The sequence below is a fragment of the Nelumbo nucifera genome, chromosome 2, assembly GCF_055504915.1.
Source record: "Nelumbo nucifera cultivar China Antique chromosome 2, China Antique-T2T, whole genome shotgun sequence".
Taxonomy (NCBI): Eukaryota; Viridiplantae; Streptophyta; class Magnoliopsida; order Proteales; family Nelumbonaceae; genus Nelumbo; species Nelumbo nucifera.
In genome coordinates this window covers 91,730,819-91,755,222 of record NC_142650.1, presented here as the reverse complement: position 1 = coordinate 91,755,222, position 24,404 = coordinate 91,730,819, and the positions used below count along the sequence as shown (strand labels likewise).

Sequence of the window (24,404 nt, the reverse complement as noted above, 5' to 3'; positions counted from 1 at the left end):
TTTGAATCCTTAAAAGATTGATATTGAATTCTCATAAAACTTTTTTTATTTTTTATTGTAGTGCTTCTTCCATTTGTTAATGGCAAAGTTTAATTCTTATTGATTATTTTAATTTATTTTCTTGTCGAAAGCAAAGTTGCAAAACTTAAAGTCAACACTCAATCTTCTAAAAGGTATGATTTTATGAAACTAAATTATTAGTTTTTTAGTGTAGTTTCCATGTTAGACTTGTTACTCTTACTTAGTTGGCTTTGGTTAGTATTCATATTTATTATGATATCATATCTATTTGCTCATTTGTGTGATTGCTTATTTATTTTTTTTGATAATTGAAGTGTTAGTTTAAATTTCAAATTTTATGTTTTCATATGAAAGTTACACTTATTTGATAGATTTTGATGGAGGGCTAGCTTGAGACCCACCGAACCAACCGGCGCCAGCTCAAGTTTAGAAAGGACTCCTTATGCCAGCCAACCTGTATTGGATAATGGTATCGAACGGTGGATATCAAAGGCATTGACATTGGACGAAGGGCGTCAAAGGCATACTGAAGAAGAGTTTGAAGTTGCTTTACAAGTCAAGTTTCCTAGTTGTTTTACAAGTCCGAATTACCTAGTTATTTTACTCTACAAGTTTACCAGTGTTTATTATAAATACTTCTATTTCTGAGCTTTAATAACACACAAGAATTTCTTTTATCACTTCTCTCTCTACTAAGGCTCTACGCCTAATTCTTTTCATGAGGCTTCAAGTCCAAAGCCGACTCGATCGTCCGGGTGCTTGTATAGTTAGCCCGGTCGAGTACGTCATGCTGCGTCGGGTGGTATCAGAGCAGGAGTTCGCCCAGTCAGATGGCCAACCAAGACGGTAGCAGTCGCAACCAACCCCGTGACGGAGATCAGGGGTTACAAGCTGTTTGGAGAGCAATCGAAGAGCAGCGAACAACCATTCGTAACATTGAGCAACAGTTGGCAGAGATCGCTTGACAACTACGAACTTTGTTGCAGGAGGATGTTCCAAGGAATAGGAATAACGCATTGCACCAAGCCGGGGGAGACGACAACGGTAGGCCAATCATTGATCCTATACCCAGGAACCCTATTATTTATGATGATAGCGACGATGAGCTAGAGTTCGGCATTGCTCCAGTTATTCCCAGTGATGGCAGGACCGGTAGGAATTGGCGAAATCATGTTAATTTTAATCAACGTCGGAATGATGATGAGTTTAAACTCAAGGTGGATATCCCTACTTTTAGTGAAGATCTGGATATAAAGGGCCTTCTAGATTGGATCACCGAGGTTGACCGTTTCTTTGAGTACATGGAGATCCCGGAAGAAAGAAGGGTGAAACTAGTAGCTTTTCGATTGAAGGGAGGAGCATCTGTCTGGTGGGAACGAATGAGGGAGACTCGGATCAGAGAAGGAAGAGGTCCAGTTCGAACGTGGAGACGCATGAAACAATTAATAAGAGGTAGGTTTTTTCCTCCTGATTATGAACAATATATGTTTGAGTCGTATCAACGATGTGCATAGGGAACAAGAAGCGTGAACGAGTACACCTCAAATTTTCTGAGATTGGCTAAAAGGAACCAGTTGTCAGAAAGTGACAATCAACAGGCAGCCCGTTATTTGAGTGGTTTGAAGCCTGCTATTCGAGACAAGATTAGAGTACATATGGTTATGAGTGTGCAGGAAGCGAGGAACTTAGCTTTGAAGGCTGAGTTAATGTTCCAAGAGAGGACTCGAGCCGATAATTATCGACGGTATAGCGGGAATGACAACAGGCCCCTAGCGGTTGACAAGGGCAAGCCAACTCAAGGGGTACAACCCTCCCACCCGCCGAATGTAGCTAACACCAGTAAGGCCACAACGGGAGGAAAAACTCGAGTTAATACTTTAAACCCTCCTAAAACCATTAATCCTTATGCAAAACCTGCTCCTTTTAAGTGCTTCAAGTGCAATGAAGTTGGGCATAGGTCTAGTGACTATCCCAGGAGAAAGGCAGTTAACATGGTGAAGAAGGATGAGGAAGAAGTTGGTGATGATGAAGTATATTGTGGGCTCGATGGAGAGGACGAAGAAGGTACTTATGAGCATGAAGAGTACATGTGTGTTGTGAGGAAGCTCATGCTATTTCAGAGAAGTAAAGATGACACACAACGACACCGGTTGTTTCGCACTAGGTGTACGGTACAAGGTCAGTTGTTTGAATTGATTATTGATAACAGCAGTCAGGAGAATATTATCGGTAGAAATGTGGTGAAGAAACTGCAACTAATTCCTGAGAAACACCCGAACCCTTACACGATTGGTTGGATCAAGGAAGTCGGGAGCGTACGTGTGGAGGAACGCTGCAAGTTTCCATTCTCTATTGGTATGTATATTGATGAGGTTTACTGTGATATTGTGGATATGGATGCTTGCCATATTTTGCTTGGTAGGCCTTGGCAGTTTGATGCAGATGCCAAACACTTGGGTAGGAAGAACACATACCAGTTTGACAAAGAGGGTGTGCGCTATACACTGTTACCTATGGCAGAAAAGAACCAAACCAAGGCTTCAAAGGTAGAGGAGAGGAATTTTATTACCATAACACATCGCCACTCTGAGTTTGTAAGGGAGTGTAAAGATACCCGCGATGTCCACTTACTGGTTATAAAAGGGGAGAGTATGAGTGAACCACTAGGGGAGAACAAAATTCTAGTGGAAGTGTAGGGACTGCTCGACGAGTTTCATGATGTAGTTCCTGACGAGTTACCCAATGAGCTTCCATCCATGCGAGACATTCAGCACCACATTGATTTTGTTCCTGGTGCTAGCCTACCTAATCTGCCACACTACAGAATGAGTCCTAAAGAGAATGAGATTTTACGGGAGAAGGTAGAGGAACTGTTGAAAAAGGGGCACATTCAAGTTAGCATGAGTCCTTGTGCGGTACCGGCATTATTAACACCGAAGAAAGATGGGAGTTGGAGGATGTGTGTTGACAGCAGAGCAATCAACAAGATTACTATTGGCTACAAATTTCCCATTCCTAGGCTGGATGACATGCTTGATCAACTTGATGGGGCTGTGGTCTTTTCCAAGATCGATCTCAGGAGTGGTTATCATCATATCAGAATCCGTCCCGGAGACGAATGGAAGACCGCTTTCAAGACAAGAGATGGATTGTTTGAGTGGTTAGTCATGCCTTTTGGACTAACTAATGCACCAAGCACTTTCATGGGACTGATGAATCAGGTATTACGCCCTTTCATTGGTAAATTTATTGTGGTATATTTTGATGATATTTTGATTTATAGAAAATCTGTTGATGAGCACATAGGACATATCCGAGGGGTATTGATTGCGTTAAGGGAAAATAAACTATATGCTAATTTAAAGAAGTGTACTTTTATGAGCGATAGTTTATTGTTCTTGGGTTTCGTTGTAAGTAAGGATGGAATTAAAGTGGATAAGGAGAAAGTGCGAGCCATTAGGGAGTGGCCAACCCCAATGAACGTCACTGACGTAAGGCGTTTTCATGGGTTAGCAACTTTCTATAGGCGATTTATCAAACACTTTAGTAGTATTATAGCTCCTATCACTGAGTGTTTGAAGAAAGGTAAGTTCCAGTGGGGAGAGGAACATGAGCAAAGTTTTGCTCTAATAAAAGAGAAGTTATGTACCGCTCCTATCTTAGCTCTGCCAAGCTTTGACAAATTATTTGAGGTTGAGTGTGATGCTAGTGGAGAGGGCATAGGGGCTGTGTTATCACAAGAGAAGAGACCAGTTGCTTTCTTTAGTGAGAAGCTATGTGAAGCTAGAAAGAAGTGGTCCACTTATGATAAAGAGTTTTATGTTGTTGTGCGAGCATTGAAGACCTAGGAACACTATTTGATTGCTAAAGAATTTGTCCTCTACACCAACCATCAAGCTCTTAAGTATTTAAGTAAGCAAAAACAGTTGATGAGTGATCTGCATGCTAGGTGGTATGCTTTTATTGATAAATTCCCATACAAAATTGTGTATAAGGCTGGACAACAGAATATAGTGGCAGATGCTTTGAGCAGGCGTGTGGCCCTGATTAAGACTCTCAGTATCGAAATTGTGGGCTTTGAATGTTTGAAAGATCTGTACGCCTAGGATGAAGACTTCAAGCAGGTTTGGGAGAAATGCATGAACAAGCAACCAACGGGTGATTTCTACGTACATGATGGATTTCTTATGAAGGGAGACCAATTGTGTATTCCTTGCATATCCCTTCGCGAGAAAGTCATAAAGGACTTGCATGGTGGCGGCTTAGCAAGACACCTCGGGAAGGACAAGACGATTGAGGCTGTCAAGGGGCGTTACTACTGGCCTAAACTGAGAAGAGATGCGACCACTATCGTGCGTAGGTGCTATATATGTCAGACAGCTAAGGGACAAGCCCAAAATACTAGTCTTTACATGCCTTTACCAGTTCCTACTACTATTTGGGAAGACTTGTTTATGGATTTTGTGCTGGGCTTGCCGAAGACTCCACGAAACATGGATTCTGTCTTTGTGGTTATTGACCAGTTTTTCAAGATGGCACATTTTCTCCCATGCAAGAAGACCACGGATGCAACAACAACAGCCAAACTATTCTTCAGGGAGATTGTCCGTTTACATGGGGTGCCTAAGACCATTACGTTGGACCGAGATATGGGGTTCCTAAGTCACTTCTGGATGACCTTGTGGAGGCTATTTGACTCGTCATTAAATTTCAGCAGTACAGCTCATCCGCAAACTGATGGGCAGACAGAAGTGGTAAATCGAACTCTGGGTAACCTGATCCACAGTATTTGCAGAGAGAGGCCGAAGCAGTGGGACTTTGCCATTGCTCAAACAGAGTTTGCCTACAACAATGCAGTTCATAGCTCTACAGGTAGATCCCCATTTTCTATTGTTTATATGAAAGTCCCTAACCATGCGTTGGACTTGGTAAAGCTACCCAGGGTACCAGGCCTTAGTACTTCAGCAGAGCAACTGGCAGGACAGATCCAGTTAGTACAGGAGGAAGTACAACAGAAACTTCAAAGGACCAATGCGAAGTATAAACTTGCAGTTGACAGGCATCGTAGGTACCAAGTGTTTGAAGTCGGTGATGAAGTCATGGTGTTCTTAAGGAAGGAACGCATACCCGTCAGGAAGCATAGCAAGCTACAGCCTCGGAAGTACGGTCCGTACAAGATTATTAAGAAGATCAATGACAACGCTTACGTAGTGGACTTGCCAAACCACATGGGTATTTCCAAAACGTTTAATGTTGCTGATCTTCATCATTATTTGCCAGAAGTGATGCTTGCCTATCTTGATCATGACTCGAGGTCGAGTTCTTTCCAAGTGGGGGAGAATGATGGAGGGCCAGCTCGAGACCCACCAAACCAACCAGCGCCAGCTCAAGTTTAGAAAGGACTCCTTATGCCAACCAACCTGCGTCGGATAATGGTGGACATTGAACGGTGGACATCAAAGGCATTGACATCGGACGAAGGGCGTCGAAGGCATACTGAAGAAGAGTTCAAAGTTGCTTTACAAGTCAAGTTTCCTAGTTGTTTTACATGTCCGAATTACCTAGTTATTTTACTCTACAAGTTTACCAGTGTTTATTATAAATACTTCTATTTCTGAGCTTTAATAACACACAAGAATTTCTTTTATCACTTCTCTCTCTACTAAGGCTCTACGCCTAGTTCTTTTCGTGAGGCTTCAAGTCCGAAGCCGACTCAATCGTCCGGGTGCTTGTATAGTTAGCCTGGTCAAGTACGTCACGCTGCGTCAGATTTTATTGATGATGCTTGGTGTAATATGTTGATAGTAAGCAAATATAACTTATAAAATAGTTTAGAAAGTGTAGAAATCTATAAATTTTATATTTATAGATTCCATAGTCTATTCACCTTGACCTTGACAACTATGGTTCTCTATATTTTTACCAAAAATAAAAACTACTAAAAAAATAATAGATGAAAACATTATCCCAAGCGTAGCCCATATACATATAAGATGATTGGATTAGCTTGAACCATATTCATCAATAGATGTTTGATACAATGTTTTAAAAACCAACCCAGAGGCCAAACCATTTTTGTCTTTGGGTTACAAGTCACTTCTTAGAATTACTAATAGAGGACCAATCTGGTTATACCAATATCGTAGATGCAATAAAATAAAATGCAAAGAAATAGTATGGTAAAACAAGTAAGGTTTTTTAATTGATATTTGGAAGTGGAAAACATTAATTAAAGCGACTCCACTGGGGATCCAACCCAGAATCTCTGGTTCCGTAGACCAGCGCCTTATCCATTGGGCCATGGAGTCTTTTTGTTTACACGTCTAACTTAGTCCTTTATCTTTGGTTTAGTCGTTCATACATACTACAATTTCCCCCCTTTTCAGATAAAAGTCAAGTTAAAACACTTCATCCTTCTTATCCCTAACCCTCCAAAACACCTAGGTGAGCACAAAATCTCTCATTTGACCATAATAGAGCTTCGTAGTTTATCCCCATTCCAAATAAAATTGGGTATTGTTTTAGGGTTCGACTATGATGCCGAAAAAGACATGGCACCAGAAGAACTTACAAGTAATTAAATGTTCAACCAGTATGATACAAGTAGTAACAAACCTCTTCGATATCATGTCTTTCTAGCATCAAAGATTTTCTCAATATTGTTGAGTTTTATGGCATTACAGGTATCTTCCAACAATTGCAAAATAGACAGTAAAATGTAAATCAACATTTTAAAAAATGACCCAAAAGTGGAACCGTTTTAGCCACCAGTTTCCAGATGAACGGTTCGATTGTTCGGTTTGAACGGATGGCCCGTTCTAACAATAAAATTAAAAAATAAAAAACGGTCAAAACTATTGAACAGGTCAACGGATTGACGGTTCGACCGCTCAGGTCGACAGTTTGTTGACTTTTTCAATGGTTTTTGACCAAATGTCGAGTTTTGGATAAAACGGAACCAATTGCTTGGACAGTTTCCGGGCCGAATAGTCCAATCATCCGGGTCAACGACAGTTCGAAAACGTTGGTGTAAACTATTAGCATTCCAGCCATTAAGTTGATTCTATACCTTAATTAAAAACTTCCACCTTTTTCTGTACCCAAGTGAACACTCCCTAAGGCTATGTTTGGTTTGAAGGAAAAGGTAGGGAAAGGAAGGAAAAATGTGTAAAATGGATTTCTTATAATCTTATGCCATGAATCTTTTCTTTAGTCTGTAGCTTCGCAATTGGCAAGAAAAATACATTCATACAAATGATGAAGAGATATGGAGAGAGAGGCTCGTGTAAGTTGAAAGAACTCAATGTTCTCAGTTCTCACCATGCATGCATTGGGAAGAAGTGAATGAATTGGAGAGGAGCTGCATATATTGATTAGCTGCACCCAAGTCGCATCCACATCTTGAACCACTGCTTCACCAACTATGTCTCAGGTTGGAGAGAGTACCAATGCAAATATGTACAGTGCAAATATATACAAAATAATACAAAATATAAGGTCTTGCACTCTACATATTTGCATTTGTACTCCTTCCAAATTGAGCCATATGAGCCAGCACAACAGAAATAAATTAGTCGACAAACAGATCATAGGATTAGGCGACTTGAGGGCCCCCATTTTTAGTCCAGATCAGGTATGCACACACTATGAGCACGTTGAGTAAGCACTCGGAAGATTGCAGTCCACCTCAGAAATCTGAAATTGCAGCCCCCTCCTAGTCTACTAGTAGCCCCCTTATAAACCGCATCCTGCCCGTGAATTTGGCATCCTATGGGCAGGATTCAGTCCATCCCTAGAAATCTTAGCTCCACGATACAATTTTTTTACTTTTCTTTTATTTTTTTAAAACCGGTTCACGGGGCCGATTTAAGGCTCCTCCACCCCTGAACTGGTCAGTACTACACCCACTGTAGGGGCGTATCGGGGAGGTCCCGGAATGATACATATCGACCGATAAGGGTTGATACGTGTCGATACTTTGAACCTTGGCTCCACCCTAGGGGTGGATTGAACTATAAAAACCCCTCTTTTTGACACTTGTCACTTAAAATACCCCCAGCCTACCATTGAAAAAGATTAAAATCAACTTTTGATACAGGTCTAAAATATTCATTGTGTGCTCATTCACTATGCTTACAATGGTGTGCCTACTAGTAATGGTGTCAATGGACCGGTTTTGGACTAGACCCCATCCAATCCAAAATCAATTTGGACGGATTGGATTGACCAAAAAGACATAGTGGATCACTGGATTGGACCAATCCGATCCAAAATATTTATTAGATTGGACTAGACCTGGTCCGTCAGTAATAAATTTATATTGGATTTGGTAGGATTAAGCCAATATCTGGTCCATTGATATAAGATAAGAATATAAGTGTCAATGGACCGGGTTTGGGTTGAAACCAATCTAAATTAAAATAAATTTGAACAAATTGCAAATTGGATGGTCCAAACATTAAATTAGACCTGTCCAAAATGGTTCAAATTATTCATTGGATTGGATTGGACTTGGTCCATTTGTAATGGACTCACATTGGATTGGATCATATTGGACCAAATCCAGTCCAATTGACACCCCGACCTACTAGATCTAGACTCGTAGAAAATGAGTATTCTTCTCATAGGAAGGTTGTAGCCAATCCCGTTTGGCATGTCCTTTTGGGAAGATCTTTTGGTAGCTCTGACATGCAAAAGACGCATTGAGCTTTTGCAGGAAGATCTGAGAAGCCTGAAACACGTTTGGCAAATGTACGTCTTTCTGTGCATCTTTCCATGCTTTTCCGCGTAAGAACAAAACACGAAAGATGCGAAAAGCTTCATTTGAAGCTTCCCGAAATCAGCCCAAAGTGGGCTTCTCGCATCTTTTTGGTGCTCTATCTTTTGACGACTAGATCTTCCGCGAGCCAAACGGGAATAAACCAAAAATCGGTCTGCCCAGCTTGTAAACAGTTGAAAGACAGCGGGGAAAGACGCACCAAATAGGTTCTTCTTCTTTGAAAGTAATTCTTGAAGCTCCAACTACAAAGCTTGCTCTTACCACACTACTTCAATCCTATGATTATTTGAAGCCTGGCTTTACTCTTCTAAATATGTCATTCATGTGAAAATATTCCCAAATACAACAACATTCCATCTACTCAAACAGCTATACATGTGTCTTAATTATTCTAGTGTCAATAGAGCAACTAGAATTCCAAGCGTGGACAACAACATTTAGACACTCGAGCGATGTTTGGCATCGATGATGATTTCCTAGCAATCAGTGCCATGTAAGATTTACATCAGAATTTGAAGAATCGGTGATCTTTTTTCTTGTTATGCCGATTTTTGGGAAATCAACCAAAAATCGATAATTGAAATCTTCCCTTTTTAGAGATTACTTTTTCTATTGATTTCCTGATTTTTAATTGATTCCGATTTTTTGAGGATGACATGCATGTCACCTTCCACCACATGGCATTGAATAATAACTCTAACACAAAAATAATTGGCCCTTGAAAATCAATACCAAATAGACTCAAAGCCGATTTATCAAAAATCACTGATTCTAGAAATTGGTGATTTCTGGATAATCGGCAAGGAGAAATCATCATTGATGCCAAACATCACATCAGTGTGCTGTAACCACATAGCTTTAAACTTCTAACAATGCCTCCTTTGAACCCTATCCCCCAGTGGTTCAAGAAGAATTAGGCAATGGTCTGATTCAATAGCAAGTAGATGGAATATACACCACTAGTAGTTTTGAAAACAACAGTTGCTACTGTAGATAGAACTCGGCCCAACCTTTCAACAATGTGAGTCAGACCAGTGCGATTATTACACCAAGTGAAAGTATTTCCACTGAATCTAGTTAAATCACAAGAAAATAACAAACAAAAATACAAAAAACAAGTCAAGGTTCGGTGATAGAACTTGGCATAGAGGTATGTAAGTGAAAGAGTGTAAGATAGTTTACACCTCTTAACAAGTTACATAGATAATATGATAAACATAAAACACCTCTACCAATTCATCCTTATCCATCATACGTTCTAATATGCCCCCTCAAGCTGAGTGGATTTGGATTGAGGAAACACAAAACAAGTGGAAGATAAAGGCTTGGTGAGCACATCCACAATCTAATCAGTAAAGGAATATAGTGAATGTAAAGCTTCTCGCAAGTAGAGAGGTCTCAAAGAAAGTAGAAATCTACTTCTACGTGCTTAGTGTGAGCATTAAAAATGGGATTTGTATTCAAGTACATGAATGAGGCTTAGTGTCAAGAGAAAGAACAAAGATAATAATAAAGTTGAAGAGCAATGTTCCATCCATATATTTAGTTGTCATGAAATGAGTACAGGAACAAAGTGGTACATAGCTTGTAGTATGCAAAATTTCTGTGAACACTAAACTGGAATCAATAACACTGGATCCAACAACGATCGTAGGAGACGAAGATCTAGGTGGTGAAGAATTGGAACCACCCAAATGGTGCATGGAAATAGCGGTACCCTTTGAGAAAATTGTTGTGAATCCATTAACCAATTGGTCGTGTGGACAATTCGCTCTAGGAGACGAAGATCCAACAACACTCCTACGACCCAAATAATGGATAGCATGCACATCCAAAACATTTGAGCATAGAATAGTCTGGCGCTCTATGAAATAATTTCTCATAAGGAGATCATCCATGGAGAATTGATGTTGGGAGTTGGTTAATTAAATAAATGGTGGTTTTAGCTACATTAACCCAAAAGGAGAAGGGGAGATTGGAGGAAGCCAATAGAAAGAAGACCGATTCTATAATGTGTCTCTTCTTTTGCTCGACTGAAACCACTCTAGTTGTGGATGTGTGGACAGGTTACTCAATGACTAATACCCTATGAGTCTAAATATTTTGACAACTTACGATATTCTCTTATTTGATCAGATTGGAAGGAGTGAATTTTGGCATAAAAAAGAACCTCAACATGTCTTTTGAATTTTAAGAAAATATCAAAAACTAGATTTTCAAGTCATAGGATAGAGCCAAGAAAATTTCGAATCAGCATATCAACAAATAAAACATAATAAGAATATCCACTATTTGATTTAATACCAGCCCCCAAACTTAAGAAACAACCAAATCTTAAGACCCTATTGAACTGAATGGAAGACCATATTGTAAAATAACTTGTCTCACAATGTGAAGTGTTGCATGACCAAGGCACAAGTGCTTCGTTATCCAACAAGAGCTCGAGGACCATTAGAAATTGTTTCTAAAGAAGGAAAGCAATACAGACTACCTCAACTGACTTAAAGATGAATTCTCCCAGTATAATCCTTCATTAAACAATAATCATGATGAAATTCAAAATAAATGAATGTTGATTAAATATCATGGATGAAGAGCCAGTATGAGAAATATGCAAACCTTGCCCATTTCCAATCTTCACCTAGTCTAAACCCATATATTTTGATCAATTTTGCAAATTATCAACATCCAAAGTCATGCAGAGTATGGATTCCAAATCTGGATACCACATTGGGTCAAAGGACTGACCTCCATTATGTGGATTTATGGACTGTGGAGTGCTTATACCTCTATGGAAAGCATTTGTGCAGCATTGAATGAAATGTCATTTTGAAAACCAAAAGCATACCTTGCCTTGCAACATTGTAGAACATGCCATGACCATTCTCATTGCAAATTTAACAAACTAGGCCTGAATTCTTATTTCCACAACCAATACCAGGAAATAACGGTTCCTGATTATTGAAGTTACTTTGTTGATAAAACTATTGATGATTAAATGGAAAGGGTCCTCAACCACCCCTACTACAACCATTGAAATTAGGAGTGAATTGCTGAAAGGGCTTATTTTTCTTATTGATAATTCTTGTTCTTTGCACCAAAAAAAAAATGGCATTAGTAGAAGAATCAGCCAAATAATGTGATTACTCCTCAAGCCAATTTTTCTGATTGAAGAGAAATCTAAGAATATCTTGTATAAGATTATCAGCATCAGGTTGATTAGTAATATATAGCTGTAACAACTGGCTCATATTCACTACCAAGTACAGCTCAAATATAAAGAACAAGATCAGATTTAGGTACTAGTTCTGATACCGTTGAGAGGCTATTTGCTATGGACTTTGCAAGCTGAACATATGTCGAGATAGAGAGAGAACCCTTCTTCAAACTTTGAAGTTGTCTTCTTAACTGGAGAATCATGGATGAAAATGAGTCGAATATCTTTGTGCTAGTGTTCCCCAAACTTCTTCAGGTGAAGTAGATAATCCTACCACTTTTGGTTAGAGAAAAGATCAACCAGCAGCCCAATACCAATTGATTGAGATCCATCCATTTGTAATCATACTCAAAATGGAAGAAGTTTCACCTGAAAGACTGGTATTCTCACCAAAGTTTGAAGCATGGTTTTAAAAAATGACCCAGAAACGGAACCGTTTTGGCCACCGGTTTCTGGGTCGATGGTTCGACCATCCAGTTCGAATTGATGGCCCGTTCTGACAACAAAAATTGAAAAAAATAAAAAAAGTGGCCAAAAAATGTTGAACGGGTCAACAAGTCAACGGTTTGACCATCCGAATCAATGGGTCGTTGACTGATTCAATGATTTTTGGCCAAAGACCAGGTTTGGGGTAAAATGGAACCAGTTGCCTGAACAGTTTACAGGCCGAACAATCCAACCATCCGGATCAATGACGGTTCGAAAACCATGGTTTGAGGCAATATTACTTCCTTCTACACCGATTGCCATAGGGCTATGATACCAAGTTAAATCACAAGAAAATAACACACAAAAATATGAAGAAAATACTAAAGCTAGGTTTGGTGATAGAGATTGCCGAACCATTGTTGACTTAAATAGAGGTTTATATGAGTTTATAACCTACAAGTATGGAAGTGGTAGAGTTTAAGATAATTTACACCTCTTAATTAGTAAGTTACATAGATAATATGATAAACATAAAACACCTCTGCCAACTCATTCTAATCCATCAAATGTCCTAATAAACCCTAAGCCCAACAAATTGCATTGGTCTATAATGTCATCCAAATGACAACAACTTGAGCCCACACCAACTCTTCCCCTTCATTTTTCCTCCAAACAAGTAATGGCATTAAAATCGTTGAACACAAAGCCACAAGCCTTTATAAAGTTTTGCAATACCTAGTAACAAAGAATTGGGATATGCTCCTCACAGAGTGTGTCTCACACTGACCTCACAGTTGCATTCCACTTTGTATTGGGAACATCTCCCCATGAATAATAAATACAAGTACAAAAGATGTTCCTAATGTGTGGCTGTGACATGCTGCGATGCGCGCTTTGTGAGGAGCAGATCCGGACTCAGTAACAAATCTCATAGCTCATTTTTCCTGTGGTAATGCAAGCAACCATGAACTCTAGTCAAAAGCCACTCAACACCATCCAATAATCCAAGAACCAACCTAGCAACCATTGTCTGATCTTCATAAAGTATATCTATCTCCACTCTTAACCTCCAAGTCCATGAACAACAACAGATCACACCTTCTCCCCACAAGGGGCCACCCCACAACGTCCCACAACACATCTCCGTTGTGTATTGGGAACATCTCCCAACGATGTCATCGGGAGATGGTCCTAATACACAGTGGGGATGTGCTGTGGGATGCTGTGGGGCGGCCCCTTGTGGGGAGGAGACGTGAACTCCAACAATAAACATTTCTCTTCCTTCCCTAGTACCAAACATCGCCTATATCCATGGTTTTTAAAACCGACCCGGTGACCAAACCGATCAGGGGTCCGATTACCGAGTCGATCGTTTGACCCGAACGGTTGGCCCGTTCTGACAAAAAAAAATAAAAAATTGAAAAAAATTAAAAATTTGAAAAATGGTCAAAGCCATTCAAATGGTTTGAACGGTTAACCGGCCGGTTCAGCAGTTTGCTGACCAAAATCAATGGTTTTGGGGAAAAACGGAACCGGTCAGGCCCAGTTTTTCCGATCTGGTCCGGTTTTGAAAGCCATGCCTATGTCTTTTCAAGCATTAGGTAGCAAATATCTCCGTCCTGACCTAATCCACACATCGTCATAGACTGATACACAAGGTGTTGAATTTGAGGTCTATGAAAATCAACAATTCTCACTTAGGCTATGTTTGGTTTAAAGGAAAAAGTAGGGAAAGGAATGGAAAGGTAGGAAAACTTTTACAAACCTCGTATAGGTTTCTCTACCTTTCCCTGCCTTTTTTTCTCCAAACCAAACATAACATTAGGGAGAAAGTGTGACATTATTCAAGAAATGCCAAGAGAAAATGCCATCTTTGAGATGCAACAGGGTTCATTGAGTCCTATAATGACACAAATAGCTGCAGGGAGTTGGAATTACATCTCTCATTGTCACAGATATCATTTTTTTCATGCAAAGAAAAGCCAAGAAAGTCATACAAGAAAACTTGGATGACCTCCAATACAACACAATTGCAATATTAGCCAAGTAAATCATAAATAGAATAAAACTGAAAACACAAATGTTTTTCATTAAAACCGATCTTGTAAGTAGGGGTGTTAATGGACCAGTTTTGGATTGGACCCGTCCAAACCAAAATCAATTTGAACAGACTAGATGGACCAATAAGAAATTGAATTGGACCAGTCCAAACTTAATAGTCTAAAGTATTTATTGAATTGGATTGGACCTGATCCATTCATAATAAATTTATTTTGGATTGGGTCGAATTGAGAAAATTTCTAGTCCATTGATAGAAGATAAGAATATAGGTGTCAACGGACTAGGTTTGGTTAGAATCAATCTAATCCAAACATTGAATTGGACTGGTCTAAAATGATCCAAAATATTCATTGGATTGGATTGGACCTGAACTGACACTGGACTAGATCTTGGACCAAATCCAATCCAACTGACACCCCTATTTGTAAGTTCAGTTCTTTGAGTTATCCCTACAAACAAAGGCTAATAGTCGAAAAATAGTAAGCCAAATATGAATGCACTGGAACCCACTTGCATTGCTTTCCTTAGTTATTACTGTTCATGGAGCCAATTGGACTACATTAAAAACCAGAAACATGCTTGATGATTGAAATATTTCAACAAGTAGGTATTATATATAAAGGAACTTAATTTTTTATTGCAATCAGAATTCAATTACAGAATACCCAACTATTGATTCTTTAATATAAAGGCAAAAATTTGACAAGGTTGGGCCCAGCTAAAAGAAAGACACTAATAGTGAAGAAGTCACAAAAGATCCTAAAAATCAAAAAATCAATTGGAATACCCTTAAAATGGCCCATTATCCAAAGTTTCAACTATTTTGGGTCTGGTTTAGGCCCATGCAATCATCTTACAATGGACTCCACTGGATACATCGGATTAAATGAAAGGAGAAATCACTCTATTAGACATGGTGTGATATCTCCCCATATTGTTATAGGGATATGCCCTTACTACAACTTATATACTGAACAGAGTGCCTTCCAAGTCTATTTCTACCACACTCCATGAGATGTGGTTTGGTAGGAAACCAAGTCTTAATCACATTAAGAATTAAGAATGCCTGACTTTTGTAGAGAAACTTAAGACAGACAAGTTGGAAGCAAGAGCTGACAAGTGTAGGTTCATAGGATATCCTTAGGGGTGGCCACGAGCCAAGCCTTTCACGAGTTATTCAAGCTCGGCTCGACTCAATTTAAATCAAGTTTCGAGCCAAATTCGAGCCCGATATATAGTCTCATTTGCTAATCAAGCCGAGCTCGAGCCTATTGAAGCATGACTTATGAGGATTGTGTGCCTAGTATTAAATAAATAATTTTTATTATATACATACATACATACATACATACATACATACATACATACATACATACATACATACATACATACATACATACATACATACATACATACATACATACATACATACATACATACATACATACATACATACATACATGCATACATACATACATATATATAAATATATAATACATAATTTATTATATATATAATAATATTTTTATTTTTTATGTATAATAGTAAATAATTTTTATAATTCTAAATTTTTTCTGAAAAATTAAAAAAATTAATTTTATACATATAATTTTTAATTTTTAATTTTTAAAAAAATCTTGGCTTATAGTCGAGTTCAAGCTCAAGTCTCTAACTCGAATTGAGCTCGAGCCTGATACTATTCTTGTGAGCCGAGCTCGAATAGCCAAGTATTTGGCTCGACTCGGCTCAAATCCACCCCTAGATATCCCAAAGGGTCATTGGAATCTTACTTCTATTCTCTATTGACCACAAAGTCTTAGTGAGTAGACATGTTTTTCTTAAGAAAGAGTTTATTAAGGAAGGTGGCGTGGGGAGGGAAGTTCATCTTGAGGAATTTTTTGATGAGCTTCAAAACGTACAACATCAACAACAAGACACTATTTTAGTAGACCATGTACACATAGTACCCCTGCATAGATTTAGTAGAGTTTCTCACCCTTTGAAGATATTCGGTTTCATCCATGAGGGTGTAGAAGAAAGTTTTCGTCTAGGAGAAAGTGATCATGGAGATGATCCTACTAGCTATCAAGAAGTGATGTTAAACATTGATGCGGGAAAGTGGCTTAAAGCCATGAAATCTGAGATAGACTATGTGTACTCTAAGGTCTTGTTTGGCGCATCTTTCTGTGTGGGCTATCGTCTGTTTAGAAGTATGGCAGCCTGCATTTTGGTCTTTTCCTATTTGGTTGGTAAAAGATTTAGCCACCAAAAGATGTTGCCCCGAAAAGACGTGCAAAGGCTGTTTTGGGTTATTTTCAAGAAGCTCCAAATGGAGCTTTTCAACTTTTTTCATCATGTCTTCGCCCAAAAATTAAGACACACAAGAAGATGTGCCTTAACCAAATGGTTTTCAGGCTGCTAAGATCTTAATGCAAAATCTCGCATCGTCTTTCAGCTGTTAGGCTACCAAAAGATCTTTCTAAAAAGACTTGTCAAACGACACCTAAGTATGGGATCTTGCCGACGACCCTCCACAAGGAAGAGTTCATATGGATGCAAATGGGTTTTCGAGAGAAAGATCAACTTAGATGGAAAGGTAGAGACATATAAATCAAGTCTAGTTGTGAGAGGGTATCATTAGAGACAAGGGGTTGACTATGAAAAAACCTTTTCACCAATAGCCATGCGAAAATCTTTTAGGATTTTACTTGCAACAGTTGTATGCCACAATTATAAGATTTGGCAAATGAATGTGAAGACCGCTTTTCTTAATGGTTACATTGAGGAAGATATTTATATGAAGCAAGCAGAAGACTTCACATCCAATAACCAAAGTCATAAAGCATGCAAGCTTAAGAAATTCATTTATGGATTGAAGTAAGCATCCCATAGTTGGAACATCCATTTTGATGATATAATAAAACGTTTGGCTTCACCAGAAACATGGATGAGCCATGTGTGTGTAAAAGATGATTAGTGGGAGTGTTGTTTTCTTCCTTATATTGTGCGTGGTTGACATATTGCTAATAGGTGACAAACATACTACTATAGGGGCATTTTGGTTAATTCATTGTTCATCAGGCCCTATTATCCTCTATTGTGTTAGTTGTTACCCGTTGTAGGCTTGCATGTTCATCTTAGTCAATTTGTTATTATAAGGGTTAATTATTATAGAAGTGTATTTTGGTCAAATTAGTTTTTTTTAGGGTCCACAATTATGATGAAAGCATTGATATTTGATGTTGTATACTTTGAAGGGTATTTTGGGTAATATATTTTTAATGGCTATTTTATGTCAATTGTAGGGGCATTTTGGCCAATTAATTATATAGGGACATTTTGGTATACTCATTGTTCATTAGGCCTTATTGGATCCTATGGTGCTAGTTGTTGCACCTTATATGTTGATTTTGGTCAATTTGTAATTGTCGGTTTAGTTTAGTCAATTTAGTAATGAAAGAATATTTTAGGCACTTTCATTTTTCGTGGAGTTCACAATTATAAATTTACGATGACATTAACAAATGGAGAAGTTCTACTAGTGGTAATAATTGGTTTATAACATAAGTGCATTGTTTTATGATATAGTATTAGTAAATGAGGGCAATATTGACATTAACATAAGGACTTTTCTTACTAACTTGAAAATGTGTGCGTGATGATGATAGTAATAATATGGTTTCGAAATTTTCTACAATTTTTAATATTTCTGTGTATAAAAATATAATTCTCATTTATCATATTTACTTTTTGTTTAATATGATGAATATATAATATTAAATATTTATCCAAATGTTTTCTACAAGTTTTTTGCATTTTTTTGTGTTTTATTTATTTTTTAATTTTATTAGTTAATTATGACATTAAAGGTTGGCACATTTGATTTCAAAAGTTAAATTGTTTATCTACCACCAAACATGAAAACAATTTCACTTTTGAGTTAGTTTTATGTTTTGTGTTGCATTTTTATTATCAACAAAAACAAGTCTTGCTTATCATATTTATTTTTCTTTAACATGATTAATATAAAATGTTAGAAATGTACCCAAATTTTTTGTATTTATGTTTAATATGATGACTACAAAATATAAGAGATGTGCCTAAATGTTTTCTAAAAAGCATTTGCATTTTTCATAATTCCTTTTGTGTTTTTTATCTTTTTCAAATTTTATTATTTAAATATGATATTAAGGATTGATACATTTGACCCAAAATGTTAAACTGTTGATCCACCACCAGTAAATAAGAAAACGATTTCATTTTTGGGACAACTTTAAATTTTGTCTTCATTTCCATCATCAATGAAAACAATTCTTGGTTATTACATTTATTTTCCTTAATATAATTAACATAAAAGATTAGTACTTTTATATATATTTTTTTAATTTTTATTATTTAATTCTAACATCACGTGTTGACATATTTGACCTAAAAGGTTAAACTATTAACTTGCCACCAAAGAAGAAAACAATTTCATTTTTGGGGTTGATTTTAAATTTTGTATTCCATTTCTAACATCAATAAAACCAATTATTGTTTATCACAGTTATTTTTCTTTAATATGATTAATATAAAATATTATAGATGTGCCTATTTTTCTAGATTTCTTTTATATTTTATGAAGTATGATATAAATTCAATACTTCTATTTAAATTATGTGCCCATTTTTCTATATTTCTATTGTTAAAAGTATTATGTGTAACTTTAATTAATAGAATTTATTGATGAGAAAAAATAGATTAAATATAGAATTAAATGAGAGAGAATAGAAATAATATCTTAAATATAAGATTTAATGAGAGGGAAATGAATGAAGTGAAAAGTAGTTGTTCAAATTATATTTCCTACCCTCACAATTAGAGAGTGACCAAATTTCAGAATAGGGATATTTTAGTCAAGAATTGGATCCGATAAAAGATAATTGGAGTTAAGTATTTGAGAGGGGCTTTTTTTTTTGGTTAAATTCAGCAATCATTCATTAGCTAGAATCAAAAGATAGTAGATTACAAAACCACATCGGCCATGGGGCCAAAATGAGACATGATCTTTGCTGGTCTCTAGCACATAAAGCTAAATGGTGGGCCACTTGGTTAACAGTTTGATACACATAATTAAACTGGACCTTTTCTAATTGGCCCCGAATTTGGAGAATGTCTGAGAGTAGGGGTGTCAATTGGACTAGATGCAGTCCAATCCGATCCAGTCCAATGTAAGTCCATTACAAATGGACTAGGTCCAATCCAATCCAATGAATATTTTAGACTATTTTGGACCGGTCTAATTCAATTTCTAAACCGTCCTATCTGTTTTAATTTAGATTGGTTTCAATCTAAACCGGTCCATTGACACCTACATTCTTATCTTATATGAATGGACTGGATATTGGCTTAATCCAATTGAATCTAATATAAATATTACGGACAGACCAGGTCCAGTCCAATCTAATAAATATTTTGAATCAAATTGATCCAATCCAATATATCTTATTGGTCCATCCAAACCATCCAAATTGATTTTGGACTGGACGGGTTAAAGGGGTCCAGTCCAAATTAAACTGATTCATTGACACCCTTATCTTTATCTGAGAGGATGTGGTAATCCGGATTAAAGGGGTTAGGACTGTGTTGTCTCAAGTCCTTTGAAACTCATTGCTTCTGCCGCATACACTGAGGTGGATCGAGCGAAGGAGAATTTTTCCGTAATGGGGTGAGAGTTGTGATCACGAATTACACACCCCAAGCTTGTTGCTCCAATTTCCCAAGGAAATGAATCCCGCATCGATCAGTGTTGACTTGAACCCAGCCAACAAGGGAGGGAGCAACCGAATGTTTGGCCGAGAGGCCTTTGTGGCTTCCGGTGGAATCTTTGATAAGAAAACTCTTTCCCAAAGGGTCCAGAGTTCAACGCCATGAGAGAAGCTACGTACTTTCCTCTCTTCAATCCTAACATCTGTTGCTTATTCAGTCTAGCCAAGCATCCAATCCTGACAGTTTAATATCAGGATTGGAGACTAACTGTCTGAATCCTGACACAAGTAACAAATTAAACTGTCTGAATCCTGAAGTACCTCCCTTTGAGGGCTTTTACCGTGAGCCAATGGGGATTGGAGACTAACTGCCAAGCTAATTTTGCTAGCAGAATCTCCTTGCGGCCACATTTGCATCCAAACCCCTCAGCACCTCTTGTTTGTTTCGGCCAATGTCCTGAGGGAGACCAAGATATTTGTGGGCTCTAGCTACTGTTGCAAATCTGAGTTTTCTGGAAATTAGTCTCTTGAATCTTGTAAGGGTATTCTTGCTGAAGAAAACTCGTGGTTTTTGGAGGTTAATCGTTTTGTGTCGATGAGTTGGTAAACAACTGAAGTAGCTCCTTCATAGGTACGCATTGAGCGAGGTTTGCCTTAATCAGTGAGCACTAGACCTTCATGGCTCAATCTGAACCCTTGAACTCTTTGAGAGAGGAAGGCTTTCTGCCATAAGGATGACAAAGCCTGCATTGCCACAATGAATAGATATGGTGAGAGGGGGTCCCCTTGATGGAGACCCTTCATAGGGGTGATGCAACCCCAAGGTAAGCCATTTAAGAGGACTGAATACGAGACGGAGGAGATACATTTGGTTATCTGCTCTATCCATCGAGGAGGCGAAACCCATCTTTGGAAGCACCGCTTGCAAGAAGGTCCATTCAAGCCAGTCATATGCTTTGTTCATGTCAATTTTGAGTACCATTGTGTACGTTTTGCCCCTATTCTTCTTCCTAAGGTGGGTAAAAGTTTCTTGAGCTAATAAGACATTGTGCTTCAGCCTGGAATGAGCAAATTGAATGGGGTGAAAGGCAGTGGTTCGAATTGCATCTCCTACCATCACAATTAAAGAGGGACCAAATTCAAAAATACGAGTATTTTAATAAAAACAGGATTGAGTGTAAGATAATGGGAGTTAATATCTTAAATGTAATATTTAATTGAAGGAAAATTAAAAGAGGTGAAAAATAATAATTCAAATTGCATTTTTTTCCCTCACAATTAGAGATGAACCAAATTTAAAATAAACATATTTTGATTAATTAAAATTTAAACATTATAGTTCGATACTTTTTATAATAGTATAGATATAGATATGTTTTACCACACTTGATTCTAGTTAAGGAGAACTGATAAATGATCTTCATCATCTACAAATGACTTTTTAAAGAGAACTTTGTAAATTGGACTGTTTTTAAAAGTGAAATAAGCTACCTAACCTTACTGCCAAACCCAGCCTTATGCTCTAACTTTAGTTTTAGTAACTCTTTGTTTTAACACAAAATTAGAAGGCAAAGAGGACTTCTTTATTTTGTATTTGTGGTACTTAACTACTAAATACCTTGATGGGTTTATTATCTGTGAATTTCTCAGGACCTGGGTGAGTTGTTGTTACAACACCATGTGAATACAGCTAATACAGCTATATCCATAGGTTGATTTAGAAAAGAAACTAAACTTTACAGCTCAGCTCCATCAAATCCTGTTCCACCACTCACTCCATTACGTTCAGTGCCATATTCATTGTTATGGCCCTTAAATCATTTCCCACTACTGTCCTTTTTTCTTTTCATCTGCCCCTAATTTCTTTTGACCATTTACAAAATCATCGCTTTACCCGCGCTACCAAGTACTAATAACGTCCTTGCCCCAGTGTTCTGCCCTTTTCCAGATGGTGGATTTCAATAATCGTGTAAAATTGGGAAGGTAGAGGGACCAAATAATAAAGTTTTTATTATACAATATTTACCAAACACTACATATAAAGGGTGTTGAGGTTTTGAATATTTGGGATGATAGAAGGCATCCCAAATAAAAAAATTAGGTGAATAGGTATACACACAATGCCCGATTTTTAGTATCGTAGATATTGATATTTTGATCTTACCCCTTCTACCCAATCAACGATCAATTCTTTTAGGGTCTGTTTGGTTTGTGTTGGAATTGGAATCAGAACCAAAATCTCTTACAATCTGAATTGGAATGACATATTCCCTACTTGTTTGGTTTAAATGGGAATTGGAATTGAATTCTAATTGACGTTGTTTGATTCACTTGGAAGTTGGAATCCAAACTAACTAGGATTTTTATTTTGACTCTTTAGATTGTCTAGATGTAGAGAATTACAGCTTCGTTTCCAACTTTCCTTGTGTTGTTCATAGCCTAGAGAGACACTTTTGTCACTCAAACAAGTAGATAGAGCAACTTTCTAATTTTTTATATATGATTCATGTAATAAGGTTTTAAAATCTTTGCAATTTTTAATTCTACAGCAATTTAATTTTTATATAAATGGTATGTTTTTATCGAAATAATTGCTTTAAATTCATTTAATTGGAATTAGATGTGGTGAATGTTTGATAAAAAACAATGGAAAGGAAAATATTCTTTTTTAATTGAAGTTGATCTATCTTGGTGGTTGAGGACTGCAATAATAAGTTCACCTCATAATCTATGCCAGTGGTCATGATCACTAGTATAAGCTAAAATTAGATAGCATTTAACAATTTTACTACCGTTCAAGTCTATTTATGTTAGCAGCCATTATCATCGATGACGCCCATTAAAAAAATGATCATCGATGAGATTTGGATATCAACAACTGCATTGAGTCATGTTTGTTAGAGTAGTTGTGCACTAGTAGTTTGATAGATTATGCCAGTTGACATTGTTTGTTAGTAAAAAACTTTTTTTTTTGTACTTGTTAGTATCCAATTTTTGTTCGGTCCCTTCATCCTACTTCTTCATATCCTCCTTTTAGACCCCAAAACTTAAAATCGCAAATAAATTAAATTGAAACTTTACAAAGCAAAAATTCCTCTTTTGACACAATCCACAAAACAAATGAAAACCTTGAAATCAATATCGACATCCAATCAAATATGGCCTACAGACTAAGGAAACTATAAATTAGCCACACAACCACCATTTGTCATGCCAACTTCCTTTCTAATGGCCCTAATCCAATGCATCCATCGCCTCCAGATCATTAGGATACAATTAATTAGCGAATCCCACTATAAGTCTACAATGATCAACCTTGAAAGCGTCAAAATTCCATTCCAACGGCCCTGATTTAGAAACCTAAATTAACCATTTCTCTTTTAGATCAGAACCATCCACTTGACTCCTCACCATAATCCGTGCCTATCCGCCAAATTTCATTCTAAAACTCCCCTGTTTGACCCACCATCAAGCTTAGATCCTATTTAAACAAATTTCACCAATTAAAACTTATCATCCACCATCTCAGTTTCCTTTGACTAATCAGACCTCACCACTATGTTTAGAGACCCAAAAAATCCCCAAAACATCAAATTTTATAACCAAAATCCTCCATTTGACCGTTAAAAAAGTGAGATTCAATTTTGAACCGTCTCATTAATTGATAAGCCATTGATCCAAACCAAATCTATCAACTCACACCTCCAATAAAAAATCCATCATTTCCATCAGATAAAAGACATTCAAAAATGCCTATCAACCAAATTTCATCCCAAAATTCCCCCATTTGACCCTTCATCAAATAAATATTTTATTTCAGCAAATCTCGTTGATATGAACTTGTAAACCATAGATCTCCATCATCCCGACCCTATTTGGCCAATCATACCTCACAACTATGTTCAGAGACCTAAAAAGCCCCAGCACGTCAAATTTCCCAAATACAAGACTGTCATGACAGGTACACCCCAAGCTCCCATTAGACACAAAAAAAAACCTATAAAAACCACTCTCAAATCAAAGAAAATGTTTCACTAAATAGGAAAGCTTGATTGGGCATCTATTTCTTTAAAGAGTCTTTGCTTATTTACGTAAAAATTTTCTCTTGAATCATACACTATAGCTGAATGAATTCAGTCCTGTCCCCCGA

The 24,404-nt window shown here is 37.4% G+C and overlaps 1 protein-coding gene and 1 non-coding gene across 2 annotated transcripts; one reads left to right on the top strand and one right to left on the bottom strand.

The window, feature by feature from the left end:
* Positions 1-808: 808 nt before the first annotated feature.
* Positions 809-3,869, top strand: LOC104590196 (uncharacterized). Its single transcript, XM_010248754.1, has 4 exons — positions 809-823; positions 1,008-1,436; positions 1,536-2,567; positions 2,718-3,869. Exons 1-4 carry the CDS (start codon positions 809-811, stop codon positions 3,867-3,869), a joined length of 2,628 nt encoding a protein of 875 aa, XP_010247056.1.
* Positions 3,870-6,256: 2,387 nt separating this feature from the next.
* TRNAR-ACG (transfer RNA arginine (anticodon ACG)) lies at positions 6,257-6,329 on the bottom strand. Its single transcript has one exon. It is a non-coding gene; the product is annotated as a tRNA-Arg (tRNA).
* Between the last annotated feature and the right edge of the window lie 18,075 nt (positions 6,330-24,404).